A 27392-nucleotide genomic window follows, 5' to 3' on the forward strand; every position below is an offset into this window, starting at 1 on the left:
TGGTGCTAGTGGTTGTGGTAGTAGTGGTAGTGATGATATTGTGGTGGTGGTTGTATTAGTTGAGGTAGTGATGATGATGTGGTGGTGGTTGTAGTAGTAGTGGTGGCGGTGGTTGCAGTAGTAGTGGTAGTGATGACGATGTGGTTGTGGTGGTTGTAGTAGTAGTGGTAGTGATGATGATGTGCTGGTGGTGGTGTAGTAGTAGTGGTAGTGATAATGATGTGGTACGGGTGGTTGTAGTAGTAATGTTAGTGATGATATTGTGGTGGTGGTTGTAGTAGAGGTAGTGATGATATGTCGTGGTGGTTGTTGCAGTTGTAGTGGCCGTGATGATGATGTGGTAGTGGTGGTTGTAATAGTGGTGGTAGTGATAGTGTAGTAGTAGTGGTAGTGATGATGATGGAGTGGTGGTCGTTGTAGTGGTGATGATGATGTGGTGGTGGTGTAGTGGTCGTAATAATGATGCAGTGGTGGTGGTTGTAGTAATTGCGATAGTTATGAAGTGGTAATGGTGGTTGTAGTACTAGTAGTGACAGTGATGATGTGGTTGTTGGAAAACACATTAAAGGTTATTATAATACATGATTACACACATTCATTTTTTGACAGCTTCATTGTGCCATAGATATACGCAACAGTTCTGAATCATTTTATTGTGGATTTTGATATTGTTTGTTGTTTTTCTTGTGTCGTTATGTTGACATAGAGACCGAATGAATGGTAATGCTTACATTCCCAGCCCAAGATATAATGGCGCTGAATGCTTTCATTGGTGGACACTTTTTAGGCTTCGTACGTATTCTCATTCGTTTAATTTTATGGCATTACCATTACTTCGGTCTCTATGTCAACATAACGACACAAGAAAAACAACAAACAATTTCAAAATCCACAATAAAATGGTTCAGAAATGTTGCATATATTTATGCCACAATAAAGCTGTCAAAAAATGAAACTTGAGAATGTGTGTAATCATGTATTTCATTAACCTATAATGTGTTTTCCAACCACCACATCATCACTGTCACTACTACTGCAACCACCATTACCACTTCATCACTACCACAACTATTACAACCACCACCACTACATCATTATCACTACCACTACACCACCACCACATCATCATCACTACTACAACCACCATCACTCCATCATCATCACTACCACGACTATTACAACCACCACCACCACATCATCAACACGACCACTACAACTGAAACATCCACCACCACATCATCATCACTATCTCTACTAGTACAACCACCACCACAATATCATCACTACCACTACTACTACCACCAGCACCACATCATTATCACTACCACTACTACTACACCACCACCAGCACATCATCATCACTACCACTACTACTACAACCACCACAACCACATCGTCATCACTACTACTACTACTGCAACCACCACAACCACCATATCATCATCATTACCACTACTACTACAACCACCACCACCACAACTACTACAACCACCACCACATCATCATCACTATCACTACTACTACACCACCACCACCACCACATCATTATCACTACCACTACTACTACAACCACCACCATATCATTACCATTACCACTACTACTACAACCACCACAACCATATCGTCATCACTACCACTACTACTGCAACCACCACACCATATCATCACCATTACAACTACTACTACAACCACTACCACATCATCATCAATATCGCTACTACTACAATGTTTGTCGTCTGACGAGTTCAACTCTCGGTCGACCTGTCAATATTCCTTTTTGCCTAGGACGTAATCATTAATAGAATGTTGTATGGTTTTGACCGTGAAGAAAACCTTAAGACGTCACATTTATATATTTTAGAGACATCGTTTTGAATAATTTTGAGTTAAACGAGCGAGCAGGAAGTTATTTTCTTAGATTTCATGAACGGCCGATCAGCGCTTGTTTACTATAGTAACGTAATTCCCAGCCCATGTCTTAATGGCGGATGGTTTTCTCATCGAGGCCGCTGGTTGGCTAGCCAATAAGAGCACTGTACGGTTTCCATTGGGTAAATTCCTTGGGTAAGATGAAAATGTTTCTTGTCTTATGGGTTGCACGTCGTCCGTCCAGACGGACAAATAAGCCGAATGTATCTCTTCTAACAGTAGAAATATATTGAGTGGCTTAAAACTGCCTCCTGGGATCTATATTTAGACATTACTATTGTCAAATCGGTGTTGAATCTCCACTGTGCCCTGAAAACAGTTGGTCGGTGAGGGAAGGGCATTTTCGCATGTCCCGTCCCCTACCAACCAAACACTTTAAATGGGTCTTTAAAAAACCCTACCAAACCCCTTAAAACGTTTTATGTTGTTTTTTTTTTTTTTTCATTTCCGAGACCCAGATGTGTAAATAGTTGCTAAACAGTTTGTGGTTTAACAGTTGCTGCTAATAGGAAGGCATAAAAAAGAGGCTAGATGCAAAGACAACTGAGCAGGAAAGGAAACGGCAGGATAGGGAAAAAATAAAGCAGGCAAATTGGCACTGAAGCAGAAAGGGAGAGGGAAGGACAAAAGAGAAAGACAGAAATCATCCCCGGCGAAACTAGTCAGAGACTCGTACATAGGTTATTCTGGACGATGATTCATCATGTTCATCAGATTACTTGAGCAATAGAGAGTACAATGGCCGAATTAGTTGCCGCCGGTGCAAGCGCTGGTTACATTGAAAAAAAAAAAAAAACAATGCTCGGGCAGCCAGCTTGATTCCATTGAAGCCCTTGACGAGGAAGGGCTCGATAAGTATTTGTTTCAATTTGATTTTCGTTTTTAAAAATAAATCTGCATGTCATGTCTTGTCCTCATTTTTACTGTATTAATGTTTCCTTGGCAGGTAGACATTGTAAAGAGCCTCGAGCGAGAATCTTAAGCTGATTTGTTTTGTTTGTTTGTTTTTTTAATGAAGAACTGATAGCCTTATTTATTGTATATTTACGATGATATTTACAGTACAGCCTTTCTTGTTATTCATTTGAGCTTTATATCAAATTGTAGTGCCTCATAATAATGTTCCGTTAGTTGTAAAATCGTTTGGTCGGTAGGGGATCGGGCTTTGGGCGGTAGGGGAACGATGGAAAAGAATGTGGTCGGTAGGGGAAAAAATATATCACATATTTAACACCACTAGAACATGGATAATACTTCTTGCCGGGGAAAAATCAGTTGACAACCCAAACCTATCACTCTTGCTACTCCCCACCTACCGCCCTGTTTTTAAACGTGTAAAACCAGTAAAGAAAAGTGTACAGATCTGGAACGGAAGTGTGTGTGAAGATTTGCGTGGTTGTTTTGAATGCACTGACTGGAATGTTTTTATCGAATCATGTGATAGTGTGGATGAGCTGAATGACTGTGTGAGTGAGTATTTAAAATTCTGTGAACAGCTAGTGTCTTGTAAAAAAGAAATAAAATATTATCCTAACAACAAGCCTTGGATAACAAAAGATCTAAAACTTTTATTGAACCAAAAGAAAACTCTCTATACTAGTGGAAACAAAAAAGATCTGAAAACAAAACAAAAAGAGATAAAGAGGGTAATATCTAGTTGTAGAGACAAGTACAAAAATAAAATTGAAAAATGCTTTTCTTCTGGGGATATACGGCACACGTGGCGGGGGCTTAAAACTGCTGTGAACTATAATCCAAAGCCCACGATTATATCAGAAGATATCGACATTGAAACTTTAAATAAATTTTATTCACGTTTCGACACAGCAAACAAATTTGATATTGAAAATGAAAAACATAAATTAGACAGGGCTTTGGAAGATGAAATGGCTGTTGAGGTCAGTGAAGAGGAAACGAGATTCGTATTTTCGAAACTAAACGAGAGGAAGGCTGCTGGGCCGGATGGATTGAAAGGAAAACTATTAAAAGAATGTGCCCACCAGCTTTCCCCCATTTATACACATATTTTTAACTGGTCCCTCCAATGCGTTTCAATCCTGAAATTTGGAAAACTTCGAAAATTATTCCTGTTCCAAAAAAAGAAAAACTTGAAACTATGAACGATCTCAGACCAGTTGCACTGACTTCAATAGTCATGAAATCTTTAGAAAAACTTGTTCTTGTTAAAATTAGGAATCAGTTTATGCCATTGAGTGATAGTCATCAATTTGCTTACAAACCAGGACGTGGCGTAGAGGATGCCATTTTGCTGTTTACAAACAACATCTACAGGCATCTAGATCACGCTAGGAGCTATTGCAGATTGCTTTTTGCAGATTTTTCTTCAGCGTTCAATACAATTCAACCTCAGTTGGTTGTTCAAAAATTGACTAGTCTGAATTTAAACAAGTATATAATTGCTTGGGTGCTCGAATTTCTTACGGAGAGAGCACAATATGTTCAATTAGGGCAAAACAAATCTTCCTGTATAACTACAAATACTGGCGCTCCTCAAGGTTGTGTATTGTCTCCTGTATTATTCACAATATACACGAATGACTGTAGAAGTCAAAACCTGAGTGTACCTTTAATAAAGTTTGCAGATGACACCGCTCTTCAAGGCCTCATAACAAATGGCAACGAAGTGGCTTATAGGCAAGAAATTGATAGATTTGTGTCTTGGTGTGATGCCCACCACCTAGAGCTTAACATAAGCAAGACAAAGGAGCTAGTGATTGACTTTAGGAGAGTGAAGGAACCGATAGAACCGTTAAAATTAAAGGACCAATTCGTCCAGCGAGTTCCTCACTACAAATACCTTGGTGTAACGATTGATGACAGGCTCAAGTGGGATGAACACTTGAAAATAATTAGGCATAAGATGTGCAGACGTACATATTTTTTATCGAAACTCTCTCAGTTTAGAATAGATAAAACCCTCTGCACATTATTTTATAGAGCAGTAATCGAAAGTGTTTTGTCATTTTGTTAACAGCTTGGGGAGGCAATTGCTTAGCAGTGGAAAGGAACAAAATAAATTCAAATATTAAAAAATCCATTAAACGCTATATAAATGATGTTGACGATGTAGATCTTTTATACGAGAAATTTTGTATAAATAAAATAACTAAAATATTAAATGACCAGTATCATCCACTAAGACCATCAATTATTATGTCAGAAAGAAGTGGTCGCCCTTTCTCTATTTCAACGAAAACAGAGAGAAACCGAAAATCTTTTCTGCCGTCCAGTATTAGGCTTTATAACAACAAGCAATAATCATTTTATATAATTATTTCTCATTTTTACTTTTTAAAAATATAAATATTAATTTATTAATTTATTTGTTTTGCAATCTTTTCAATTTTCAATTTATAGTGACAGTTTTAACTATTTTACAGTGTTGAAATTATTCATATTATAAAGCGCAGCTCTGGTTATAGAGCTGCTCCTTTTTTATATATATACATCCTATTTCCATTGTATTTTTATCTTATGTGTAAATTATAACACGTCTGTACAAAAAATTTCCTTTTTGGGATGCAATAAAGTATTATTATTATTATTATTATTATTATTATTATTATTATTATTATTATTATGCCATAAGATTTTGCGACATTGCTCTTTGAAAACGGTATTATTTATGATGCTTGTTTTTGGACAGATTATTAGTCTCGTAAAGCTTTAGCGGACGGTTGGGGACGGTACGACTCTATTTTGATTTCATCAGATTTGGTTAATGTCCATGTTTAGATAATACAACAGGATATATGTTATCAACACCGGGTGCACATAAAATAAAATATTGTTGAACAAACTGACTGAAAAGGCATTCATAAAGTACAAAACTATCACTATTGTTGGAATCTATTTCCTTTTGTTTTCCGTTGTTAATTATTGAAAATCAGTTATCTATTAAAAAAAAAAAGAAGAAAACACCCGAAAACTATAGAGCATTTATATTGAGAAATTTCCACTATTTTTGCTCAAGATATTTTACAAGGCATCCCCCAGCCATTAACAACAATTAACTTGAAGAACGAGATATGAGACCTGTTAGGCGATATTCCATTTTTTTCTGACGGAGACAAAAATCTAGTTCTCATTTTACACCTGACCACGGTGAGAGAATGTGAGTAAAGAGCCTTTTTCAAGGACTCAACTATGCACTGCTCAGAGTGGGACTCAAACCCTAGTCTTTCGGTCTGAAGAGTATCGTGTCACTAGACCACATAGCTGCACAAAAAATATAACAATTGGAAAAATATAAAACCATAATATAAAAAATAACTTGTGCTCTTGTTATTACCGTAACATGTCTGAATATCCTTCTATCCCAGCTTTAGACACAACATAAGGGGAATGTGAGAAAGATACTGAATTAGACAGAGATGGAGTACAACTTATGTTAATGATGCGTCCACCAGCTTGACGACGCAAAGGAAGAAACCATCTTGACATCTCGACAGTCCCGTATAGATTGGAGTCTAAAACTGCTTTGTAATCTTCGACTGTGTACCCCTCACTAGGCATTGCAGATCCCAGCGTATCTGCAGTGTTGATCAAGGCCCATAATCCTGGTGAATTAAAAAGGAAAAAGAAAGAAAAACATTAAGAAAGCCTGAAGGAATCATTTAATAGTTCATAAAAAAGGTATCCTTTTTGCACCAAAATTCTTACAATATTAGTCATTGCTTATAGCCAGGTACTCATACACACCTGAATTGAGAGAGGGAAAAATTTGTGTAAAATACCTTACCTAAGAACAATGATTTGAATTTTTTTTTTTCTTGTCATTAAAGTTTTAAAGGAAATTGTGCTAATCAGCTCCACTTTATGTGCAGATGCAAGCAACGAGACATTTCATCTATGAAATAGAAGTCAAACATAAATTAAATTGAGCTTCCATATAGCGCAATATCCACTAAACGTGCTCAAAGCGCTTTACAAGGGGTCCCTGGCCAACAGTAACACTTACCATTTAGGACGGGGCATGACGCCTGTTAGGCGGTATTACAATATTTTTTCGGATAGAGGCAATGCTGTTAATGGCCAGGTACTCATTTTACACTTGAGTAAGGTGATAGAATGTGAGTAAAGAGCCTTTTCCAAGGACTCAACTATGCGCTGAGCGAGGCTTGAACTCAGGGCCCTCCAATCCGAAAGCAGCGAGTGTCATATCACAAGACCACATAGCCGCACTGTGCCAAACTTTGACCAACTGGTGAATTGTCTAAACTGTTGAGTACATTATGGATACTCTGCGTAGAGCTTAGAACAAGTTCTATAGGAAGTAAGTTAGCAGATGCTTCCTTGACGAGAGAGTCCTTCTCACCATGAGAGTGATGAAGATTGAGCCAGCAATAACATGGAAGCCAAGGGTATCTGATATCCTGTGAGATCAAAACAGAAAACGTATGACGGTGTTCTAAAAAAATTAAAAAAAAATAAAAGAAAAAGAGTAGCCTCTGTCTGAGCTCACTAACCTAAAAACTAATTTAATATATGACAATGAAAATAGTCAATAAATAGTAGGTTTTAATATTAATTTTTCTTTTTAATCCAGTTTAATCTATTGGGTAAAAGCTATTTCGTTTTTTAAACATCAAGGGCTAATGATTTCTGCATAATTTTTAGTTATAGTATAAATGTCATGTTCCGTCAAGTTAGTTATTCAGTGTATTCGTTTACCGCGTCTTTATCTTTTTATTGTTGTGTGTGTGTGTGTGTGTGTGTGTGTGTGTGTGTGTGTGTGTGTATGTTTGTTTTGTTTTTTTTTTTTGGTTTTCGTTTTGTTTTTTTTTCTTCTTTTTTTTTTCTTTTTTTTTTCTTTTGTTTTTTGTTTTTCAAAAACTTTTTACAATGTTTAAAAAAAAATCGATTTTAATTTTCGAAAATTATTTATTTATTTGAGATCAGTAGAGCTATTTGTGTTTCATGTTTCTTTTTACCTTTGATTTTTTTTTTTTAATTATTGTTATTATTCTTTAATTTAGTTTCATTTTATAAACGTATATCGGTAACCACTAAGCGGTGTGCTAAACTACAATCTAAAATTATCTAAAACTCATGGACGTATACGGGTATATTCACCGAAAATAAGATGAGAAGCCTCTTTTATCTGTGGGTCTATTTCTACACCGCCCGTTTACACCCCAACGGCGGTATATAGAAGGGATGTGTTAATTAATTTTATTAATATTTATTGTCATAATTTAATTCGTACTTCCTTACAAATGGGTATTCTATTTCCTGTCCCATCGTTGTTTATATTTAATTCACCTTATCTACGCCATTCACACAACACATCTCTCATTCGTCCTTAATGTCTTATTCGTCATGTTTTGTTGATAAAAGGGAAACCAGAAACGGCCACAGTATGTCTTCGTTTAATAAATTGAGGCTTACACAAGGAATTTACCCAATGGAAACCGTACGGTGCTCTTATTGGCTAACCAACTAGCGGCCTCGATGAGAAAAATATCCGCCAATTTGATGTTGGCTGGGAATCGCGTTATTATAGTAAACAAGCGCTGATCGGCCGTTCATGAAAACAAGTTGCTGCTCGCTCGTTTAACTCAAAATTATTCAAAACGATCTCTCTAAAATGATATAAATGTGACTTCTTAAGGTTTTCTTCACGGTCAAAACCACACAACATTCTATTAATGATTACGTCCGAGGCAAAAAGGAATATTGACAGGTCGACCGAGAGTTGAACTCGTGAGACGACAAACATCAATGCGAAGTGTAGCGAGAGTCAAGCTATTGTTTGTCTTGTCCTATTCTATATAGAGAAAATGATAAATAGTATAGCCTCGTGTGTGAGTGGTTGCGTGTCATAGTCTTGTTTTTAAATTGTTTCTGTTGTTTATGTGTGTAGTGATGCTTCTCTCACACTCAATTTCAATGCCGAAAGAGGAATTCCCGCACACAAGAAAGGGGAATTGGGGTGGTATTTGGCAAACATATTGCATAGTATCTAGTTCTAAATAGATAACTGATTAGAATTATATTATGATATATAAACACAATGCCAAATACAATTCCGAAGTTTCCTTATTTCAAATGAAGTAAAGCTCCAAAACCTAATGGTAGTGATTGTAGTACTGAGTGTTAGTGAGGTGATGTGGTGTTGGTGGTGGTTGTAGTTGTAGTAGTAATAGTGATGATGATGTGGTGGTGGTGATGATTGTAGTTGTAGTAGTAGTGGTAGTGATGATGATGTGGTGGTGGTTGTAGTAGTAGTGGTAATGGTAATGATATGGTGGTGGTGGTGGTGGTTATAGTAGTAGTGGTCGTGATGATGATGTGGTGGTGGTGTTTGTAGTAGTAGTGGTAATGATGCGGCTATGTGGTCTAGTAGTATGACACTCGCTTCCGGATCGGAAGGTCCTGGGTTCGAGCCTCGCGCTCGGCGCATAGTTGAGTCCTTGGAAAAGGCTCTTTACTCACATTCTCTCACCGTACTCAGGTGTAAATTGAGTACCTGGCCGTTAACAGAGTTGTCTTTGTCCGAAAAATTGTAATATCGCCTAACAGGCGTCATGTCCCGTCCTACATGTTAAATGTTGACCAGGGACCCCTTGTAAAGCGCTTTGAGCACATTTAGTAGATATTGCACTATATAAAGCTCAATTTAAAAAAAATATTTCAATGATGATGATATGGTGGTGGTGGTTGTAGTTGTAGTAGTAGTGATAGTGATGATGATGTGGTGGTGGTTGTAGTAGTAGTGGTAGTGATGATGATGTGGTTGTGGTGGTTGTAGTAGTAGTTGTAATGGTGATGATATGGTGGTAGTGGTGGTTGCAGTAGTAGTGGTAGTGATGACGATGTGGTTGGGGTGGTTGTAGTAGTAGTGGTAATGGTAATGATATGGTGGTAGTGGTGGTTGTAGTAGTAGTGGTAATGGTAATGATATGGTGGTGGTTGTAGTAGTAGTGGTCTTGATGACGATGTGGTTGTTGTGGTTGTAGTAGTAGTGGTAGTGATGCTATTGTGGTGGTGGTTGTAGTAGTTGAGGTAGTGATGTGGTGGTGGTTGTAGTAGTAGTAGTGGTGGTGGTGGTTGTGGTAGTAGTGGTAATGATGATGATATGGTGGTGGTGGTTGCAGTAGTAGTGGTAGTGATGACGATGTGGTTGTGGTGATTGTAGTAGTGGTAGTGATGATGATGTGCTGGTGGTGGTGTAGTAGTAGTGGTAGTGATAATGATGTGGGGCTGGTGGTTGTAGTAGTAGTGTTAGTGATGATATTGTGGTGGTGGTTGTAGTAGTAGATGATGTGGTGGTTGGAAAACACATTACAGGTTATTATAATAGATTCTCTAACTTCATTTTTTGACAGCTTCGTTGTGCCATAAATATACGCAACAGTTCTGAAACATTTTATTGTGGATTTTGATATTGTTTGTTGTTTTTCTTGTGTCGTTATGTTGACATAGATACCGAATGAATGGTAATTACTACATTCTCAGCCAACAACAAAATGGCGCTGAATGCTTTCATTGGTGGACACTTTTTAGGCTTCGTACGTATTCTCATTCGTTTAATTCTATGGGCTTACAATTCAACACTTATTGTTTTTTTTTTTTCCTTCGAGCAGCAACATTTCCATTGATTAACCAGCTTCGCCAACGGAGGTGCATAAAAACGGTGCGTTTTTTTTACACCGCTAACGGAGGTGCATAAAAACAATGCGTTTTTGTACACCTTCAATTCAGGTGCATAAAAACGGTGCGTTTTTGTACACCTTCAATGGAGGTGCATAAAAACGGTGCGTTTTTGTACACCTCCATGCATAAAAACGCCACCCTAATAATAATAACAGACGTCATGTCATGTCCTACATTTTGAGTGTTGCTGTTGGCCAGGGGCCCCTTATAAAGCGCTTTGAGCACGTTTCGCGGATATTGCACTATATAAAAGCTCATTTTTTCAAATTTAAAAATTATTATTATTATTATTATTATTATTATTATTATTATTATTATTATTATTATTATTATTATTATTATTATTATTATTATTATTATTATTATTATTATTATTATTATTATTATTATTATTATTATTATTATTATTATTATTATTTTGTTACTATCATTATTCTAATTTGAATTTCTTGTTATTTATTTGATTGTAGTTATCATTATCATTTCTATTACTATCATTATTATTATCATATCATCATTATTATTATCATACCATCATTAGTAATATTACTACCATTATCCATTCCTATCATTACTGTTTTTGTTATTGTTATTATCATAATCATTGTCATTATCGTATTTGTAATCAGCAATATTATCATCATAAGTCTACTATACTGTCATTTATCTATTTATTTTATATTATAATGGAAATGTTTTGTTGTTTGAGAATGTTCCCACCCCATTAATAAAATTATACCAAAACAACGTCATGGTACAATAAGTCATTTGTCAAAATGTACAATCCAATGGATTCATAGTCGTAACGTCATTTCCTCTAATGACGTGGAATTACAACACTGGTTAATACGGAACAATGCGACGCCCGTATGAAATATTTCCCCTGCGAGCATAAAAGCGTATCCAGGGGGGGGGGGGGGGGGGGGGAACATAAATTTGATCATGTTTTGACTTTTACACATTCTGATCACAAGACATATGAAAAGTTCTAGCCAGCTTGAAGAATAAAAAGTAATGATGTTTTTTGTTTAGAACCAAGATGGCCGCCGTTGCCGGGCGGCGTGACATCAGACTGTTGAATCCAATTCAATCGAAATTGAAAAGTGAAAGAACTGAAACCATCGAATGATGTAGTACCTAATCATTTTAAGGACCAATGGAGTATGGCCAAGCGGGAGACGTGTCTCCCTATTTCCAACACTACACCGTCCTCGGTATCCAAGGATGATTATGCTTTCTCATGAATCCATAACGAGGGATAGCTTCATTCACACTGCTTGGGTTCAATAACAACCTTTTCTAATTATTATTTTAATATTGATTTGTGCGACGTGCGCAATAGAGAGAGAGAGAGAGAGAGAGAGAGAGAGAGAGAGTGTGTGTGTGTGTGTGTGTGTGTGTGTGTGAGAGAGAGAGAGAGAGAGAGAGAGAGAGAGAAAGGGATGGTGGATAGTCGGTGTGTGTTGTGGAGGGGGGTGGGGGGAGAGATTTGCTATCGATTTCCATTACAACAATGAGCCCATAAGGAATTGAGTTATCAGACTTGCACATAAGCGCCCTGATCTTGGCAAAAGCTCTTAAACCTGAGACTTACAATGTACCAGTAGTCCTTCAGAGCCATTAGGCTCACGGAGAAGGAGTTTATCCCGATTTCTATGGCGTGAAACGGATAATAGCAATTGCTTGCTACCCTTTGGATAGGACACTAGTCTATCGCAAAGTACTTTCCGACAGATCTATTAGACCCAGCTACCCAATCACTGCTGGCTGGACAGGGGGGTCAGATTTAACAGATTCAGCTACCCCATCACTCTGGACTGCACCTGGGATCGATCTCGGTCCCTTTGCGTGTGAAGTGAGTGCTCTACCAACTGAGTTATCGGGACCCCCATACAATGTATCAGGCCTGAGTTTTTAAAGCCAAAATGAAATTCAGTTTATCCGATCGATATTTGAAGAGCTAGTTTTCTGGCTAAAATTTTGAATACATTTGTTTGTTTTTGTTTTGTTTTGTTTTGTTTTGTTTTTTTGTTTTTTTTGTTTGTTTGTTGGTTTGTTGTTTTTTTTGTTCGTTTTTGTTTTGTTTTTTTTTTTTTGTTTGTTTTTTTTTGGTCTGTTTGTTTTTGTTTTTGTTTGTTTCTCTTGGGGTTTTTTTTTTTTTGGTTCTTTTTTGTTCTTTTTTATTTATTTATTTATTTTTTATGTTATAACACGGGGCCCACCAGTATGATATAATAATAATAATAATAATAATTAATAATAATAATAATAATAATAATAATAATAATAATATAATAATATAATATAATAATAATAATAATAATAAAATAATAATAATAATAATAATATAATAATAATATAATAATAATAATAATAATAATAATAATATAATAATAATAATAATAATAATAATAATAATAATAATTATATAATAATAATTAATATAATAATAATAATAATAATAATAATAATATAATAATAATAATAATAATAATAATAATAATAAATATAATTAATAGTAATAAATAATAATAATAATAATAATAATAATAATAATAATATACTTTATTCATCCAGAAAATGGAAATTCGTCTACAGACGTGGCATGCAAAAAAATGTATAAATATAAAGTTAAGAAATTATGGCGACAATATATATATATATATATATATATATATATATATATATATATATATATAATATATATATATATTATATATATATATATATATATATATATATATATATATATATATAATATATATATACACTTGGATCAAGTAGAAAATATTGGCCGCAGCTGGAATCCACTTATTGCCTACATTTCGTTTCATGTTTAACCCCCATTTTCTTTTACTGTTTTTATGAAAACGAAAGTAGGTAATAATAAAAACGAAAGTAAACAAAAACAAAGTTTTTGGTCTAGCTTAGGCCTAAGACTAAGACGAAGACTATGAGTTTGCGTTATATAAACGTAACTTACGGGAATCGTTTGCCTTGACCTACTCATAATATTCTCTTGCCTCGTACTTATTGCTATGCCTGCTCAAGATACTTCATCAGTCTTCCTAGAATCACTCCCGTCAGTTAATATAAGTCTTAAAGGATGGCCCTATGCCCTATGACTATGACTATGAGTTCAGGGAGTTTAATAGAAATTCTAAATGTACCTCACAGCACACACTTGAAACCAATGTCATATGAAAGAGCTGGCAACACAGCTTACAAAACAGTTTGAACTTTGTTTCTATCTTGATTAGAAATGTAGTTACGGCAGTTCAAAGTCTGAAATTTCAGTCCGATTTTTACCCGAAAATTACCATTGCAAAGTTGTGACCGAAAACGCGTGAAAAAATGGTTAAAGTTAAAACAGTCAATATGGAGTTCTTATCATATATTGTATACCAAAATGTTAGTTTTATCGAGGACAATGCATTTACATTAATAAAGAGGAAGATTATCATTTCAAATTAACACATTATTACATAATATGACGCAAATGTTACATAATCAAAAAACTCGGCTAGACGTAAGAAAGAATTTGCTCTATCACTTTTGGATTTATTCCCAATGTCTCACTGAAACAATTGCAAATAATTACCCTCTTTTAATTAATACATAGAGAATAAAAAAGGTTTTGAGAGTATTTAAATGAAAAGATATAAACATGTTGTGTAATGACATAATGAGCTTATTTTTACCTATGGCAATTTAATTGCATATAAATAAAATGGTAGATTGAAAAAGTTCAAATAAATTTAAACAGATTCCCTATTATAATTAGAAGGAAAGTTCTGGCTTTTAATACTTGAACAAATTCTGCTGAACCACTTTGGGTTTATTGCTATTACATCATTTGAACTGACAATTAATATAATTTGATTCCCCCCCCCCCCTTCTCTCTCAATGTGTGGGGGTGTCAAAACTAATAGAACTTCTTACCATAATAATTATTAAGGCTAAGGCCTTTAAAATATGGATACAAATGATGAACATATCTAAACATATGGGAAAGAAACTTAATGACTTGATGGCAAAGTAAAATAAAATTAAATTAAAGCAATTGGTATTTTTAAAATATCGATATTATTAATATCGGATTTCACAAAGAGAAGAAATATACGAACTTTTAAAACAAAAACTATAAAATGCCTATAAATAAAGTTGGAAAGTATGTATTCAAAATAAAAACATAATAAATAATAGTACTGAAAATATTATGGACTAAATTTAACATAATACATAACTAAATTTAAAATATCGATATGAATATCGATATCGCCTGGCAGCCATGATGAGAAGATAATGTAAACAAGGCATTTCGGCGCAGAGTTAAAAGGTGTCTGCACATCGATATAGAGCCCTGAAATTTGGCATGAATAAAGTTTAGATGTTATTCTAAAAACAAGCGTTTAAATTTTAAAAACACACGCGGTAAATAAAAAAATAAATGCATTTGAAAATTGCCAAATTTTAACTTCTTATAACTTCTGGAATTATTAATGGATTTTTCCTTAATTGACTTACTTGACTTAGATGCCTTTCGCGTCTCGACCGAAAGATCGGGTCGCCTTGGCTGTTTCCAGTATTTCCTGTGTGAGGTGTCTCCAATATTGCCGGTCCTCTGCTAGGGTTCTCAGATTTTCAAGGTCCCCTGCCGTTATGAGACTAATGCTTTGTCCAAGTGTTGTGAGGTTTTTGTTTAGGATCACAGGGAGTGTTGTGATCGGTCTTCCTCTGAAAAGGTTCCCGTGTTTTTGGAAGTATCCCGACATGGCTTGGTTTGCTGGTATGTTTTTGTCCCTGCGTAGTATGTGACCGAAAAGTTGCCATCGTTGTTGTAAAATGTCAAGGGAGATTGGTCTTTCTTTTGTGATCTTATAGAGTGATTCATTTGAGATCTTTTTGGGGTATTTGATGTCCAGTACCCTTCTTAGCTGTGTGCGATGGAAGGCATCCAGATGTTCTTCTTCGGATTTTGTCAACGCCCAAGTGCCGCAGTTATACAGAAGTACCGGTTTTACAAGAGCATGGTACAGTTTCAGTTTGGTTTTTCTCTTTATTTTGTCTCACATTGGTGAGTTTACTGAGTGCGGCGTTTGATAGCTGTTTTCTTCTTTGTACATCCTCGGTGTCTCCAATTAGTGAGCCGACTTTCTTTGTTCTTTTCCATTCCTCTTTGTTCCTCGATATTGTTGTAAATTCGGTTTTATTGGCATTGACTTGGAGGTTATATTTCATGAGGGTATTTTGTATGATGTCTATATTTGCTGGTGTTGATCCAATAAAATCGACATCATCTGCATAGGCGATTTCTCTAGGGATTGCATTCTCAATATGAGTCGTTGGTTTTGGAATGACTTTTCGAACTTCTTTCAGAGCGTGTTCTAAGTATATTGTGAACAGAATCGGGCTCAGACTATCTCCTTGGGGGGTCCCGATGTTACTTTCGAACTGCGTCTGTTTTGTGGCCCCGTATATCCTAGGTTGTATCTTTGTGTTGCTGAAGAGAAATCGGATTATTCGGAGCTCGTCTTCGTCTACTATTTCTGTTAATATCTCCAAAAGTTTTCCTCTGTCGATCGTATCAAAGGCTGCGGACATATCGATTCCGGTTATTGTTATGGATATGTTTTCTTTGAGTGCCTTTGCTGCCAACCATTTTTGTGTCCATACAACGTCCGATGTGCTTCGGTCTTGGCGAAACCCGCTTTGGCTATGTGATAGATAATTTTCTATTTTCGGTCTAATTCTGTTGAGGACAATAGTTGACAGTGTTTTTCTTATGGTATTCAGTAATGTTATTGGGCGCAGGTTGTTTACGGGTCCTTTCGTTTTTCCTGGTTTTTGTATTGTAATTAGGACACCGCTGTTTATGTCCCAGTCTTTGTGTGTTGAGAATGTTTTGTTCATTATGTTTGCAATGCTCAGATCCAGGGAGAGGGTACCGCATTTCAGCAATTCAGCGGGAATTTCATCTTCGCCTGGGGATCTGTTATTGTTTAGGCACTTTATGCTATTTCTAACTTCAGTTGTTGTGATGCGGTTGTTTAGGTCTCTAGGGTTTCCTGAGAAGGGCGATATTTGTGAGACTTGTTTGTGAAATTTCTGCTGGAAGTGGTCAGTTACAATGTCAAGGATATCGTTGGGATTTGTTGTCTGTTTGCCAAATTTATCCTGTAGTTTTGGGTTCTCGAATGGTTTTCGGTTCAGAGATTTCGTCGCTTTGAACATAGACGATGCGTTATTTTTGGACTTTTCTATGTCTTCCACTTTTTTGTCTATTTCCTCGTTTCTGTGTTTTATTGTAAGTGATCGAATTGAATGCAGTATTTTGTTTCGTTCCGTTTTCAGGTTTATTATTTCTTCCGAGTCTTTCGTGTTTTGTATCCTGATCCTAAGTTCTTTTTGTTGCCGCGATAGTTCGTTAATAGCGATGTTAGGCGTTCGATTTGGTTTGTTCTTAGTTGTATTAATAGAGCCTGCACTTTCTTCCCCCGCATATTTCATTGCCGCTTGCGTCTCTTTCCATTCATTGTTTGGATTACTGTTTTGCTTTATTTTCCATAGACTTGAGTTAAGTTCATATTGGTAATGAATGCGACATTCTCGCTCATTTACTATTTTTGCCGTGTTTATTTTGACTGCCGTTTTACCTTTCTGTCTTCGTTGTCTGTACACATTTATGTTGAAATTCGTTTTTACAAGTTTGTGATCGGATGTTAGCAGTGTACCACCGTATGATCGCGAGTTGGTTGAGTAGTGTTTATGGCGGTGTCGACATATGATATAGTCTATTTGGTTGTGTATTGTTATCATTTTGTCTTGGGTTTGGTCTTTCCTTTGTCCTACCCATGTTGTCTGGTGTCTTGATGACTTGATGGGTGGTTGAAAGCACTGTTTGTTATGAAAAGTTTTCTCTGTTCACAGAACTGGACTAATTTTTCTCCGTTATCGTTACGTTTTCCTTTTGAGTATGATCCTAAACATAGTGTGTCACTGTCGAGACGTTTTCCTACTTTGGCATTAAAATCTCCAGTAATTATTAATATTGATTTGTTTCCTATTTTGTTCAGTGTATCGTCTAGGTCTTTGTAAAATTTATCAGTTTCCTCTGGGTATTGTTTTGCGCGTTGACTTGTTGGTGCGTAAACATTTACGATTGAGATAGTGAACGTCTTCTTACCGTGATCGTCTTTGTTATCCTTAATTGGCACCATTTAAAAGGAAATTGAAAGACGAAAATAATGATACCAAAATATCTGGGATATTCCTCTTTATAACGAAGTTATGCATCTTTATTTGAACCCCCCAAAACGCGAACGGCAATTTCCAGTCAGAAACGTGAGTGGAGCAGGCACTTATGTTGGTAACAAGATATGAAGTGAGTAGAAAAGTGCCAGAAGACAATAGAGAATAAAAAATTTTTGCGGCGGTGGTGGGGTTTGAACCTGCAACCTTATTGGTACGACAACTCCGCCTGGCAGGTGAGAGCGTGGCTCTACCGTGTGAGCTATCCACGAACACAAAAATATTAGTATCAAACCCAAATCATTTCTAGATCCCTCTCTCACCCACTTCTGGAGACCGCTGATTCGTTTGCACACCACCATCGCGAAGTTATTTTGACCAGCAGTTAAGCTTAATAGCCAATATTCTCAACACAAACATATAACATAGAAACGATTGAGACATTGAGTATGCTCCGGTGTATGGGGTGAATTTTTAATTCAGAAAAGTGAGTGGAGCAGGCACTTATGTTGTTAACAACAAGATATGAAGTGAGTAGAAAAGTGCCAGAAGACAATAGAGAATAAAAATTTTTTGCGGCGGTGGTGGGGTTTGAACCTGCGACCTTATTGGTACGACAACTCCGCCTGGCAGATGAGAGCGTGGCTCTACCGTGTGAGCTATCCACGAACACAAAAATTTTCGTATCAAACCCAAGTCATTTCTAGATCCCTCTCTCACCCACTTCTGGAGACCGCCGATTTGTTCGCACACCACCATCGCGAAGTTATTTTGACCAGCAGTTAAGCTTAATAGCCAATATTCTCAACACAAACATATAACATAGAAACGATTGAGACATTGAGTATGCTCCGGTGTATGGGGTGAATTTTTAATTCAGAAAAGTGAGTGGAGCAGGCACTTATGTTGGTAACAACAAGATATGAAGTGAGTAGAAAAGTGCCAGAAGACAATAGAGAATAACAATTTCCAGTCACAACTTTCCTATGGGCGAGTTGGGTCAAAATTTGACTGCCACTGCTGCTGCTCACTAAACTGCATAGTCTATAGACTATATACTACTATCTATACTATGACTATGACTATGACCAAGATGAGTCTGAGACGGTGACGGGATTAGTAGTATAGAATTAGAGATTTAGATTTTTAGTAGTCTAGACATAATAATAAAATATAGATTATCATTTTTTTTTATAGTAAAGTCAGTAAAGGGACGTGTTTGGAGAGAGAGGGAGGGTCCCTTTAAATATGTCATGTCTGATTTCGATTTAATTTAAGAAAAAGTTTTAAAAACCCATGGTGAAGAAATCCATACGTTTTAGTCTCGTTCAAAATGCTTTCTATCTAGATATACTAGTTCTAGACTATTTATCATCGTATCATATAGTAGAAGAATAAAGTTTAGTGATGACATGTCTTTACAAAAGTCTTATTCTTACTGAGAGTCATTTGTTAGCCTAGTCGTAATAGCACTTTTGTTCTTTTCATTTTCACTCACTTTTTTGTTCTATTGCAAATCGAGGCTGCTTGTTTGGCGAAGACGTCATCGGGTCAGCAGAGTCCTTTCGGCTTTGTCTATTGTCCTTCATAAATTCTGTCATTCCAGAAACTCTTCGGTCGCCCAAGCTAAAAAAAGGATTTGGTTTGTCCGTCTGCGTTTCTGTAACGGTTTGAGTTTAACGGAAAGGGGTGTTAACCCTTTGCCAACCCCCAACCTGGAGGACCATGTGACTCAAAGATGGGGGAATCACACACCATTAGTCACCTTTTACGACACACTGGCTTGGCGTTGGGCTATTCTTGACTCTCTCAGTTGAGGGACCCCGGACACTACACGGGGAGCTCAAGACTTGTCATTCCCTTTTTTAATTGATGTTAACTACAAACACATTGATATTGTAATTATAAATGTTACAATAATATTTAAATTATATTTATTGCTTCTTTCCAGATACAGAAGAAATGTGATTATTCAAAAAATAACAACTGACCCAGAAATAGTTGCTGGAGTTACTTGAAGTTGAATAGAAACAGAAATGATTTTTCTTTTACTTATTTTTATATTGTTTCTGATTCCGGCATTGTATTATCTCTTGGATTATTTCATTCACTCCTTTAAAGTCAGTGACTATGAAGAGAAGTTTGTGCTCATCAGCTCTTGTGATTCCCAGTTGGCAACAAGATTGGCTTTGTAAGTTTTTTGTTGTGTTTTGAAAATTGAAATTACCATTTCTTTCCCATCATTCATTGTCTCAACATTTTCACATTCCTTTTCACTCCAGTTGATGGAAAAGTTACTCGAAATATAGGGGTTTTTTTTAGTTTTAGTTCAGATGTGGCTCATTACACATTTTTCTTTGGGAATCTCATTGATATAGGTAGTTTTCTGGTATTATAGTCAACGAGATAAGAACCATTCACCTCATATATTGTATCACTTTTAAAATTACTTTTTGCGTATTATCATTTTTTAAAAATTGATAATTACTTAACAGAAATAACAATAGTGAAAACATATTGGGAGGGATAGAAATAGTAAGGTGTATGAAAATTAAGCAACCTGATAATCAAAATAGTATTGTCTAAACAGCTTGCACTGTATTTTACTGTATGAGATTCAACAAGTTTTCATCAAGACATGAACTATATATTCTAATAAGAATGATGGAAATTGGATACTGTTTTATTCATATTTGATATTTTTTATTATAAATGGCAGCATGATTTGTTAGTGATATTGATATGATTTTTAAAAATAATTTTCTCTTTTATTTTTCCATTTTTTTTTTTTTGCGATTGGTTGTTGTATTTTCTTTTATTTTGAGGGAATGGGAAATAAGATATAATTGCTTCTGGACCTTGTTTAGGTTTGTTATCGTGTGTTGAAATTCATTTATTTAATTGTCAAACCAAGCTCTTTCTCTGAATTTTATCCTTTGTCCTATATAAGATGGTCCAATTAAAGCAAACGCTGTTTGAGCGTCTTTTCAACAAAAACGAGGTAATTTAATTTAACAACTAACTTGACGGAACATGGCAAATAATATAACTAAAAATGATGCAGAAATCATTAGCCCTTGATATTTAAAAAACAAATTAGCTTTTACTTTTACCCAATAGAGTAAACTGAATAAAAAGAAAAATATTAAACCTACTATTTATTGACTAATTTTACTGTATGTATATTAAATTAGTTTTTAATTAGTGAGCTCAGACAGAGGCTACTCTTTTTCTTTTTCCTTAATTTTAGAACACCATGTATATCATATTATCATAAGTTTTGTTTTTTGATCTCACAGGAAATTAGATACCCTTGGCTTCCATGTTATTGCTGGCTTCAATCTTTATCACTCTCATGGTGAGAAGGACTTTCTCGTCAAGGAGGCATCTGCTCACTTACTTCCTATAGAACTTGTTCCAAGCTCTACTCAGAGTATCCATGATGTACTCAACAGTTTAGACAATTCACCAGTTGGTCAAAGGGGTATGTTTGACTTCGATTTCATATTTGAAATGTCTCGTCGTTTGCACATAAAGTGGAGATGAATAGCACAATTTCAGCGTGGCAACGTAGCTCAGCTGTATGGTCTTTGCTTCGCACCACCGAGTTTGATCAGCTGCACTGCGGCTGATGCCTGGGTTATTCCAGTCTTCCTTTCTTATCTTATCTTATCTTACTAAAGACTTAATATAGGAATTATCCTTTAAATGCCTTATACAATAGTTTATAATTACAAAATCTCATTTAACTTGCATTGTATCATTCACAGACAGTTTTACACAACTTTGAATGTTATAAAAAATGTATCAATACGGCAATGTAAAATCGAAAAATACCATCATAGAATACTGGTAATTGTAAATTGGTCATGATAGAATGAATAGTAAATGTACAAAGTTCATAGTACAATGAAATATTAATGACAAAAATCATGAAAGCAACAACGGCAACGATATTTTTCCTACATAAGTATGATAAATTATCATGATTTAATATTGTTTCAGATGTCATGCATTTTGCTTGTCAACATTTACATAGACCCTAGAGAAAAATTTCACCTATGGGATAAATAAAGGGATTTATTTTTTTTAAATTTATTTTCCTTTAAAACTTTAATGGCAAGAAAACAATCATTTCAAATCATTGTCCAAGGCTCAGTAGTACATTATCTTGTCTTGTCAAGAGGAGTAAAGCGTGGTCAGTGTTTAGATGGGTAAATGCATAAACTTGTGGTCCTTGCATTGTGTCCTTAGGTAAGGTATTTTACACAAATGTTTCCCTCTCTCAATTCAATGTGTATGAGTACCTAGCTATAAGCAATGACAAATATTGTAAGAGTTTTTGGTGCAAAAGGGACACCTACTATATTTTATGAAATATTAAATGATTCCTTAAGGATTTTTTAATGTTTTTCTTTCTTTTTTTTTTTTAATTCACCAGGATTATGGGCCTTGATCAACACTGCAGATACGCTGGGATCTGCAATGCCTTGTGAGGGGTACACAGTCGAAGATTACAAAGCAGTTTTAGACTCCAATCTATACGGGACTGTTGAGATTTCAAGACGGTTTCTTCCTTTGCTTCGTCAAGCTGGTGGACGCATCATTAACATAAGTTGTACTCCACCTCTGTCTAGTTCAGTATCTTTCTCACATTCCCCTTATGTTGTGTCTAAAGCTGGGATAGAAGGATATTCAGACATGTTACGGTAATAACAAGAGCACAAGTTATTTTTTATATGGTTTTATAGTTTTCCTATTGTTATATTTTGTGCAGCTATGTGGTCTAGTGACACAATACTCTTCAGACCGAAAGACTAGGGTTTGAGTCCGACTCTGAGCAGTGCATAGTTGAGTCCTTGAAAAAGGCTCTTTACTCACATTCTCTCACCGTGGTCAGGTGTAAAATGAGTACCAGATTTGTCTCCGTCAGAAAAATTTGAATATCGCCTAACAGGTCTCATATCTCGTCCTACAAGTTAAGTGTTGTTAATGGCTGGGGGATGCCTTGTAAAGTGCCTTGAGCACATATAGTGGAGATTTCGCAATATAAATGCTATAGTTTTCGGGTGTTTTCTTCTTTTTTTTAAATAGATAACTGATTTTCAATAATTAACAACGGAAAACAAAAGGAAATAGATTCCAACACTATTGATAGTTTTGTACTTTATGAATGCCTTTTCAGTCAGTTTGTTCAACAATATTTTATTTTATGTGCACCTGGTGTTGATAACATTTATCCTGTTGTATTATCCAAACATGGACATTAACCAAATATGATGAAATCAATATAGATACTTTTCAAAGAAATCAATTAAGGCTTGTACTTGGAATACGTTAGTTACCCCACAAAGATATCAAACAAAAGTGTAATTAAAAATGCAACGAAAACCCTAAATTAAAAAAAAAATTAAGGGTATACGATTTGAAATTTACAAAATTTAAAATTTATGAAGTGATTTTTAAAATATCGTTATGAGATTTAAAAAAAAACAAAAAACAAAGGATGACAATCATAAAAACCATTTCATAATTCTTATTATATTACCAGTTACTTCCCTTAATGATAATTACTCGAGCAACAAATTAATATTGATTTCATACAGAACAACAACAATGTATCAAACACTTTTGTTGAGGAAAGAAAAAAAAATAATTGAATTTGTTCATCTATCGGCTTCTTGATGATTAAACGTCAAAATGTCGTCCTTCAAATAATTTTGTTGTGCTCTGTTATTGCTTTTTTTAAATTTTAACTATAAATTTTGAATTATTATATTTATTACAGTGGATTTTTGCCTTCTTAAATTTTCTCTAGTCTGTCACAAGTACCATATTGAAAATTGTATTAAATTTGAAGGTGAAAAGTTGACTAAATTTTTTGCGCCCTTTCTCTTTTAATATTGATGAAATTAGCATCTTTATGTTAGTTACTGGTATTTACCTAACTAATTGTAAAATAACAACTTTCTTTCTTTGTTCAGGAGAGAGCTGTATCGTCAGGGCATTAAAGTTTCCATCATTCAAACTAACACCAGCCACCTAGATGCTAATGTTAATGTCAAGGATACAGCAGATAAACAATTGACAAGACTCAATTGTCAAGGCAACGAAATGGAAAACGTATATAGTAATGAATTCATTCAAGCCTGTAAGTCATTTACTTTTGTTTGTCCATTAATATAATTAAGTGTTCCATAAAATATAATTAAGTGTTCCATAAAATATAATTAAGTATTCCATAAAATATAATTAAGTATTCCATAAAATTTAATTAAGTGTTCCATAAAATATAATTAAGTGTTCCATAAAATATAATTAAGTGTTCCATAAAATATAATTAAGTGGTCCATAAAATATAATTAAGTGTTCCATAAAATATAATTAAGTGTTCCATAAAATATGATTAAGTGTTCCATAATGTTACAGAGATGAATTTTTAATAAGCTTTAAAAAATATTATAATACCTTTTTTTAGTATCTGCTCTATTTGCATTGTAATTGCAGAATTGTTGATTAATAGTAGCTGACCATCTGTTTTGATCCACAAACTTTTCAAAAGTGGAGAATACTGAATTTGAATAGTTGTTATATTGACCTGACTGACTCATGCAATATATGTACCTCCACCATTCATAAAGGATGACTGAGAATACATTAGAGAACCTTAGAGATGAAGTTTAATGATAAGCAATTGACAATGCTTGAACGCATCAATTATGAGGTTGCCTTTACTTTTCATTCATTCATTAATCCCGTGACCTGATAAATCGTTGGGGGGGATACACGAGATGCAGATCTCACCACTTTCCCCACCATTCTTCTCTATTGTTGGCCTTTTCTAAGAATTCCTTCATCTTTATTCCTGTCCATTCCTTGATATTGTCCATCCAAACTTCCCTTTGTCTTCCTCTTCATATTCCTCCTTCAAGGGTACTCTCCATCGCCGTTCTGCACAAACCTTCATGCCTCACATTGTGGCCAAAGCATGACAGTTTCCTTCTTCTAACTGTGGTGATGAGGGGTTCCTGTCATCCTGCACGATCTTGCACTTCTTCCAGTATGTCTTTATTGGTTCTGTATTCTGTATACGGCACCTGCAGGAGTTTGTGATAACTTTTCATCTCAAAAGCAGAGTTTTTGTGCTCTAATTCCACGTTAATGGCCATGCCTTGCATTCGTATAGTAATAAGGAAATTACCAGTGATTTGTACAGTTTAATTTTTATTTTGAAACTGATTGGACTTTGCCATATTTTTGTTAGTCTCGTTATTGTTGACATTCCTATTCTTGCCTTAATCTCAGTTGTACTGGTACCGTCCCTGGTTAGCAGAACACCCAAGTATTTAAATGTTGACACTTCCTCAAGTTTTCATTATCGATTGAAATTTCTGCATGTCTATCATTTCTGCTGTTTACAAGTATCTGAGATTTTTCTGTACTTATTTCCATGATGTATTGCATTGCTTTATGTGCAAGTGAGTCAGTTATATACATATTGTAGTTCTTGTTGGCTTTCAGCCATGAGGTCTATGTCGTCAGCAAAAAGCAAATTACACAGTTTCCATCTGCAATTGATACAGAGGTTTGATATCAGATTTTCAAGAGCTTTGCTCATATTCTACTCCAGGAACACGTTGAAGAGCATTGGGAGAGTATACAGTCTTGTCTGACCCCCACATTTGTCCAGAAGAACTCACCAAGCTCGATGTTGTTGAAAAAAAAAAAAAAAAAATTTTAATTGAGCTTTATATAGCGCAATATCCACTAAATGTGCTCAAAGCGCTTTACAAAGGATCCCTGGTCAACAGCAACATTTAACATGTAGGACAGGACATGCCGCCTGTTAGGCGATATTACAATTTTTCAGACAAAGACAACGCTGTTAACGGCCAGGTACTCATTTTACACCTGAGTATGGTGAAAGAATGTGAGTAAAGAGCCTTTTCCAAGGACTCAACAATGCGCCGAGCACGAGGCTTGAACCCAGGACCTTCCGATCCGAAAGCAAGTCAGAACTGATAGTTATGCCACGTAATGTTAATCAATTCTAATTCCTTGTAATTCTTGTTCCTCTATTTCTTGTTTGATTTTACTATTTCAGTTATAAACGGATGTCAGGTGCGAACCAAAGAAAACAATTCGTTGACAGATTATGAAGATGAAATATTGGCCTCATTCATTTCTGCTTTAACAGACAGATTTCCACAAGCAAGATATGTTGTAGGAAGCAGAAAGACTAGATTACTTTCAAAACTTTATCACTATATGCCAGACTTTTTTATCGATAAATTTCTCATGTGGAATTTGTCGAATGGTTAGATGTGATCAATTGTCTCACCATTGTATTATGCCAGGATGAATCCGGTGCTCGAAATGGAATTTCTAGCTGAACTCATAAACTTTGTGTTGAAGTATTTCGATGGCATCATTGAGAAGAGTCAGATTTCTTAAATAACTGAACAAAAACTTCAATTTCCTTATTTAGATCATTTTGACTTGTAATTGTAAACTCTATAACATAACTGTGCCCTCACATACACATTTTGTTGCAGAGCTTGACAACTAAACAAAGATGCAAACTCCAACGAATCTTCAGGGAGGCATAAAAATTTATTAATGTCAAAATTGACGGCCTTGATTCAGTTTTCAGCAATGCTGTGGGAAACAAGGTGATAAGCGAAGCATTTTACAGAAACGACACTACCCTCTCTGTCCTAAATTCAAACTGCCGAGATCAGGTGTTGTACCATCAGGCATAAGAATATATTTTTCCCAACAGCTACCAAACGAATCAGCAAAACGACTAAGAGATATATAATAAGTGACTGAATTAGAGACGGGGGGGGGGGGGAAAGAGAGATAGAATTTATGCGTGTGCTGTGTGTTCCTTTTTTTCAGAACTGTAACCTAAGATAATTGCTTCTTGGGACAAAAAAGATTATTGTCTTTAATATCATTATTATTATTTTTATTATTATTATTAATCTTGTTCATTCCGACAAAGTCATGGTAAGTCACAAATATCATAATATATAAACTACAGGCATAATCATTGCATCCCCTCATCTTCATCCATCCATATTGTTATCTAGTCTTGTGTAAATATTATTTTTATATTTTGTTCAGGAACAATAAATTAAATGTGAAATAATTTAATAAAAGTACGCGTGTGTTGTACGGTATTTCAATCATGTCTCCTAACAATTTACTCTTCTTGAATGGCAGTGGGGTCTTTTGACCTCCCATGGTGGGTGGGGAAGTCACTCTTGCTTTGTCTTCTATCCCCCTGTGTATCTGTTTTCCTTTACCCGGCTGCTTTCACTTTCTATCAATGTTTTAGAATGAGATTACTTGGTTACTGGTTTATTTTGGCTCTGGCCGGAGTCTGAGACTGTCAAATTTATAGTATTTAATTGGGGAGGTTCTATTTTTTTTTCTTTACTTGTAAAATCATCTCAGTTAAGTACTATTATAGGGGTTTTTTGTTTTGAATATACACAATTTTGTAAGCATATGAGTGTGTATTATTG

The 27392-nt window shown here is 35.3% G+C and overlaps 2 protein-coding genes across 3 annotated transcripts; one reads left to right on the forward strand and one right to left on the reverse strand.

Annotated features, from left to right (window-relative positions):
• Window positions 1-4930: 4930 nt before the first annotated feature.
• On the reverse strand, window positions 4931-14617 carry LOC144973488 (dehydrogenase/reductase SDR family member 9-like). 2 transcript variants are annotated; one of them, XM_078915969.1, is made up of 3 exons: window positions 14551-14617; window positions 7268-7325; window positions 4931-6509 (listed from the first exon to the last, which is right to left on the reverse strand). In XM_078915969.1, the coding sequence occupies exons 1-3, from the start codon at window positions 14602-14604 to the stop codon at window positions 6238-6240; spliced, it is 384 nt and encodes a 127-aa protein (XP_078772095.1). In that variant the 5' UTR covers window positions 14605-14617; the 3' UTR covers window positions 4931-6237. The 2 variants fall into 2 exon arrangements, with proteins under 2 accessions (XP_078772095.1, XP_078772096.1); XM_078915970.1 differs by lacking the exon at window positions 14551-14617 and adding an exon at window positions 13592-13877.
• Window positions 14618-15020: 403 nt separating this feature from the next.
• On the forward strand, window positions 15021-27023 carry LOC144973489 (retinol dehydrogenase 7-like). The gene is made up of 6 exons (XM_078915971.1): window positions 15021-15042; window positions 19981-20050; window positions 21159-21343; window positions 22301-22568; window positions 23844-24010; window positions 25964-27023. Exons 4-6 carry the CDS (start codon window positions 22345-22347, stop codon window positions 26179-26181), a joined length of 609 nt encoding a protein of 202 aa, XP_078772097.1. The 5' UTR covers window positions 15021-15042; window positions 19981-20050; window positions 21159-21343; window positions 22301-22344; the 3' UTR covers window positions 26182-27023.
• The last annotated feature ends 369 nt before the right edge of the window (window positions 27024-27392 follow it).

Source organism: Berghia stephanieae, chromosome 5, assembly GCF_034508935.2.
Source record: "Berghia stephanieae isolate SIO BIC M18660-M18661 chromosome 5, UCSD_Bste_1.3, whole genome shotgun sequence".
In the NCBI taxonomy this organism is placed as follows: domain Eukaryota; kingdom Metazoa; phylum Mollusca; class Gastropoda; order Nudibranchia; family Aeolidiidae; genus Berghia; species Berghia stephanieae.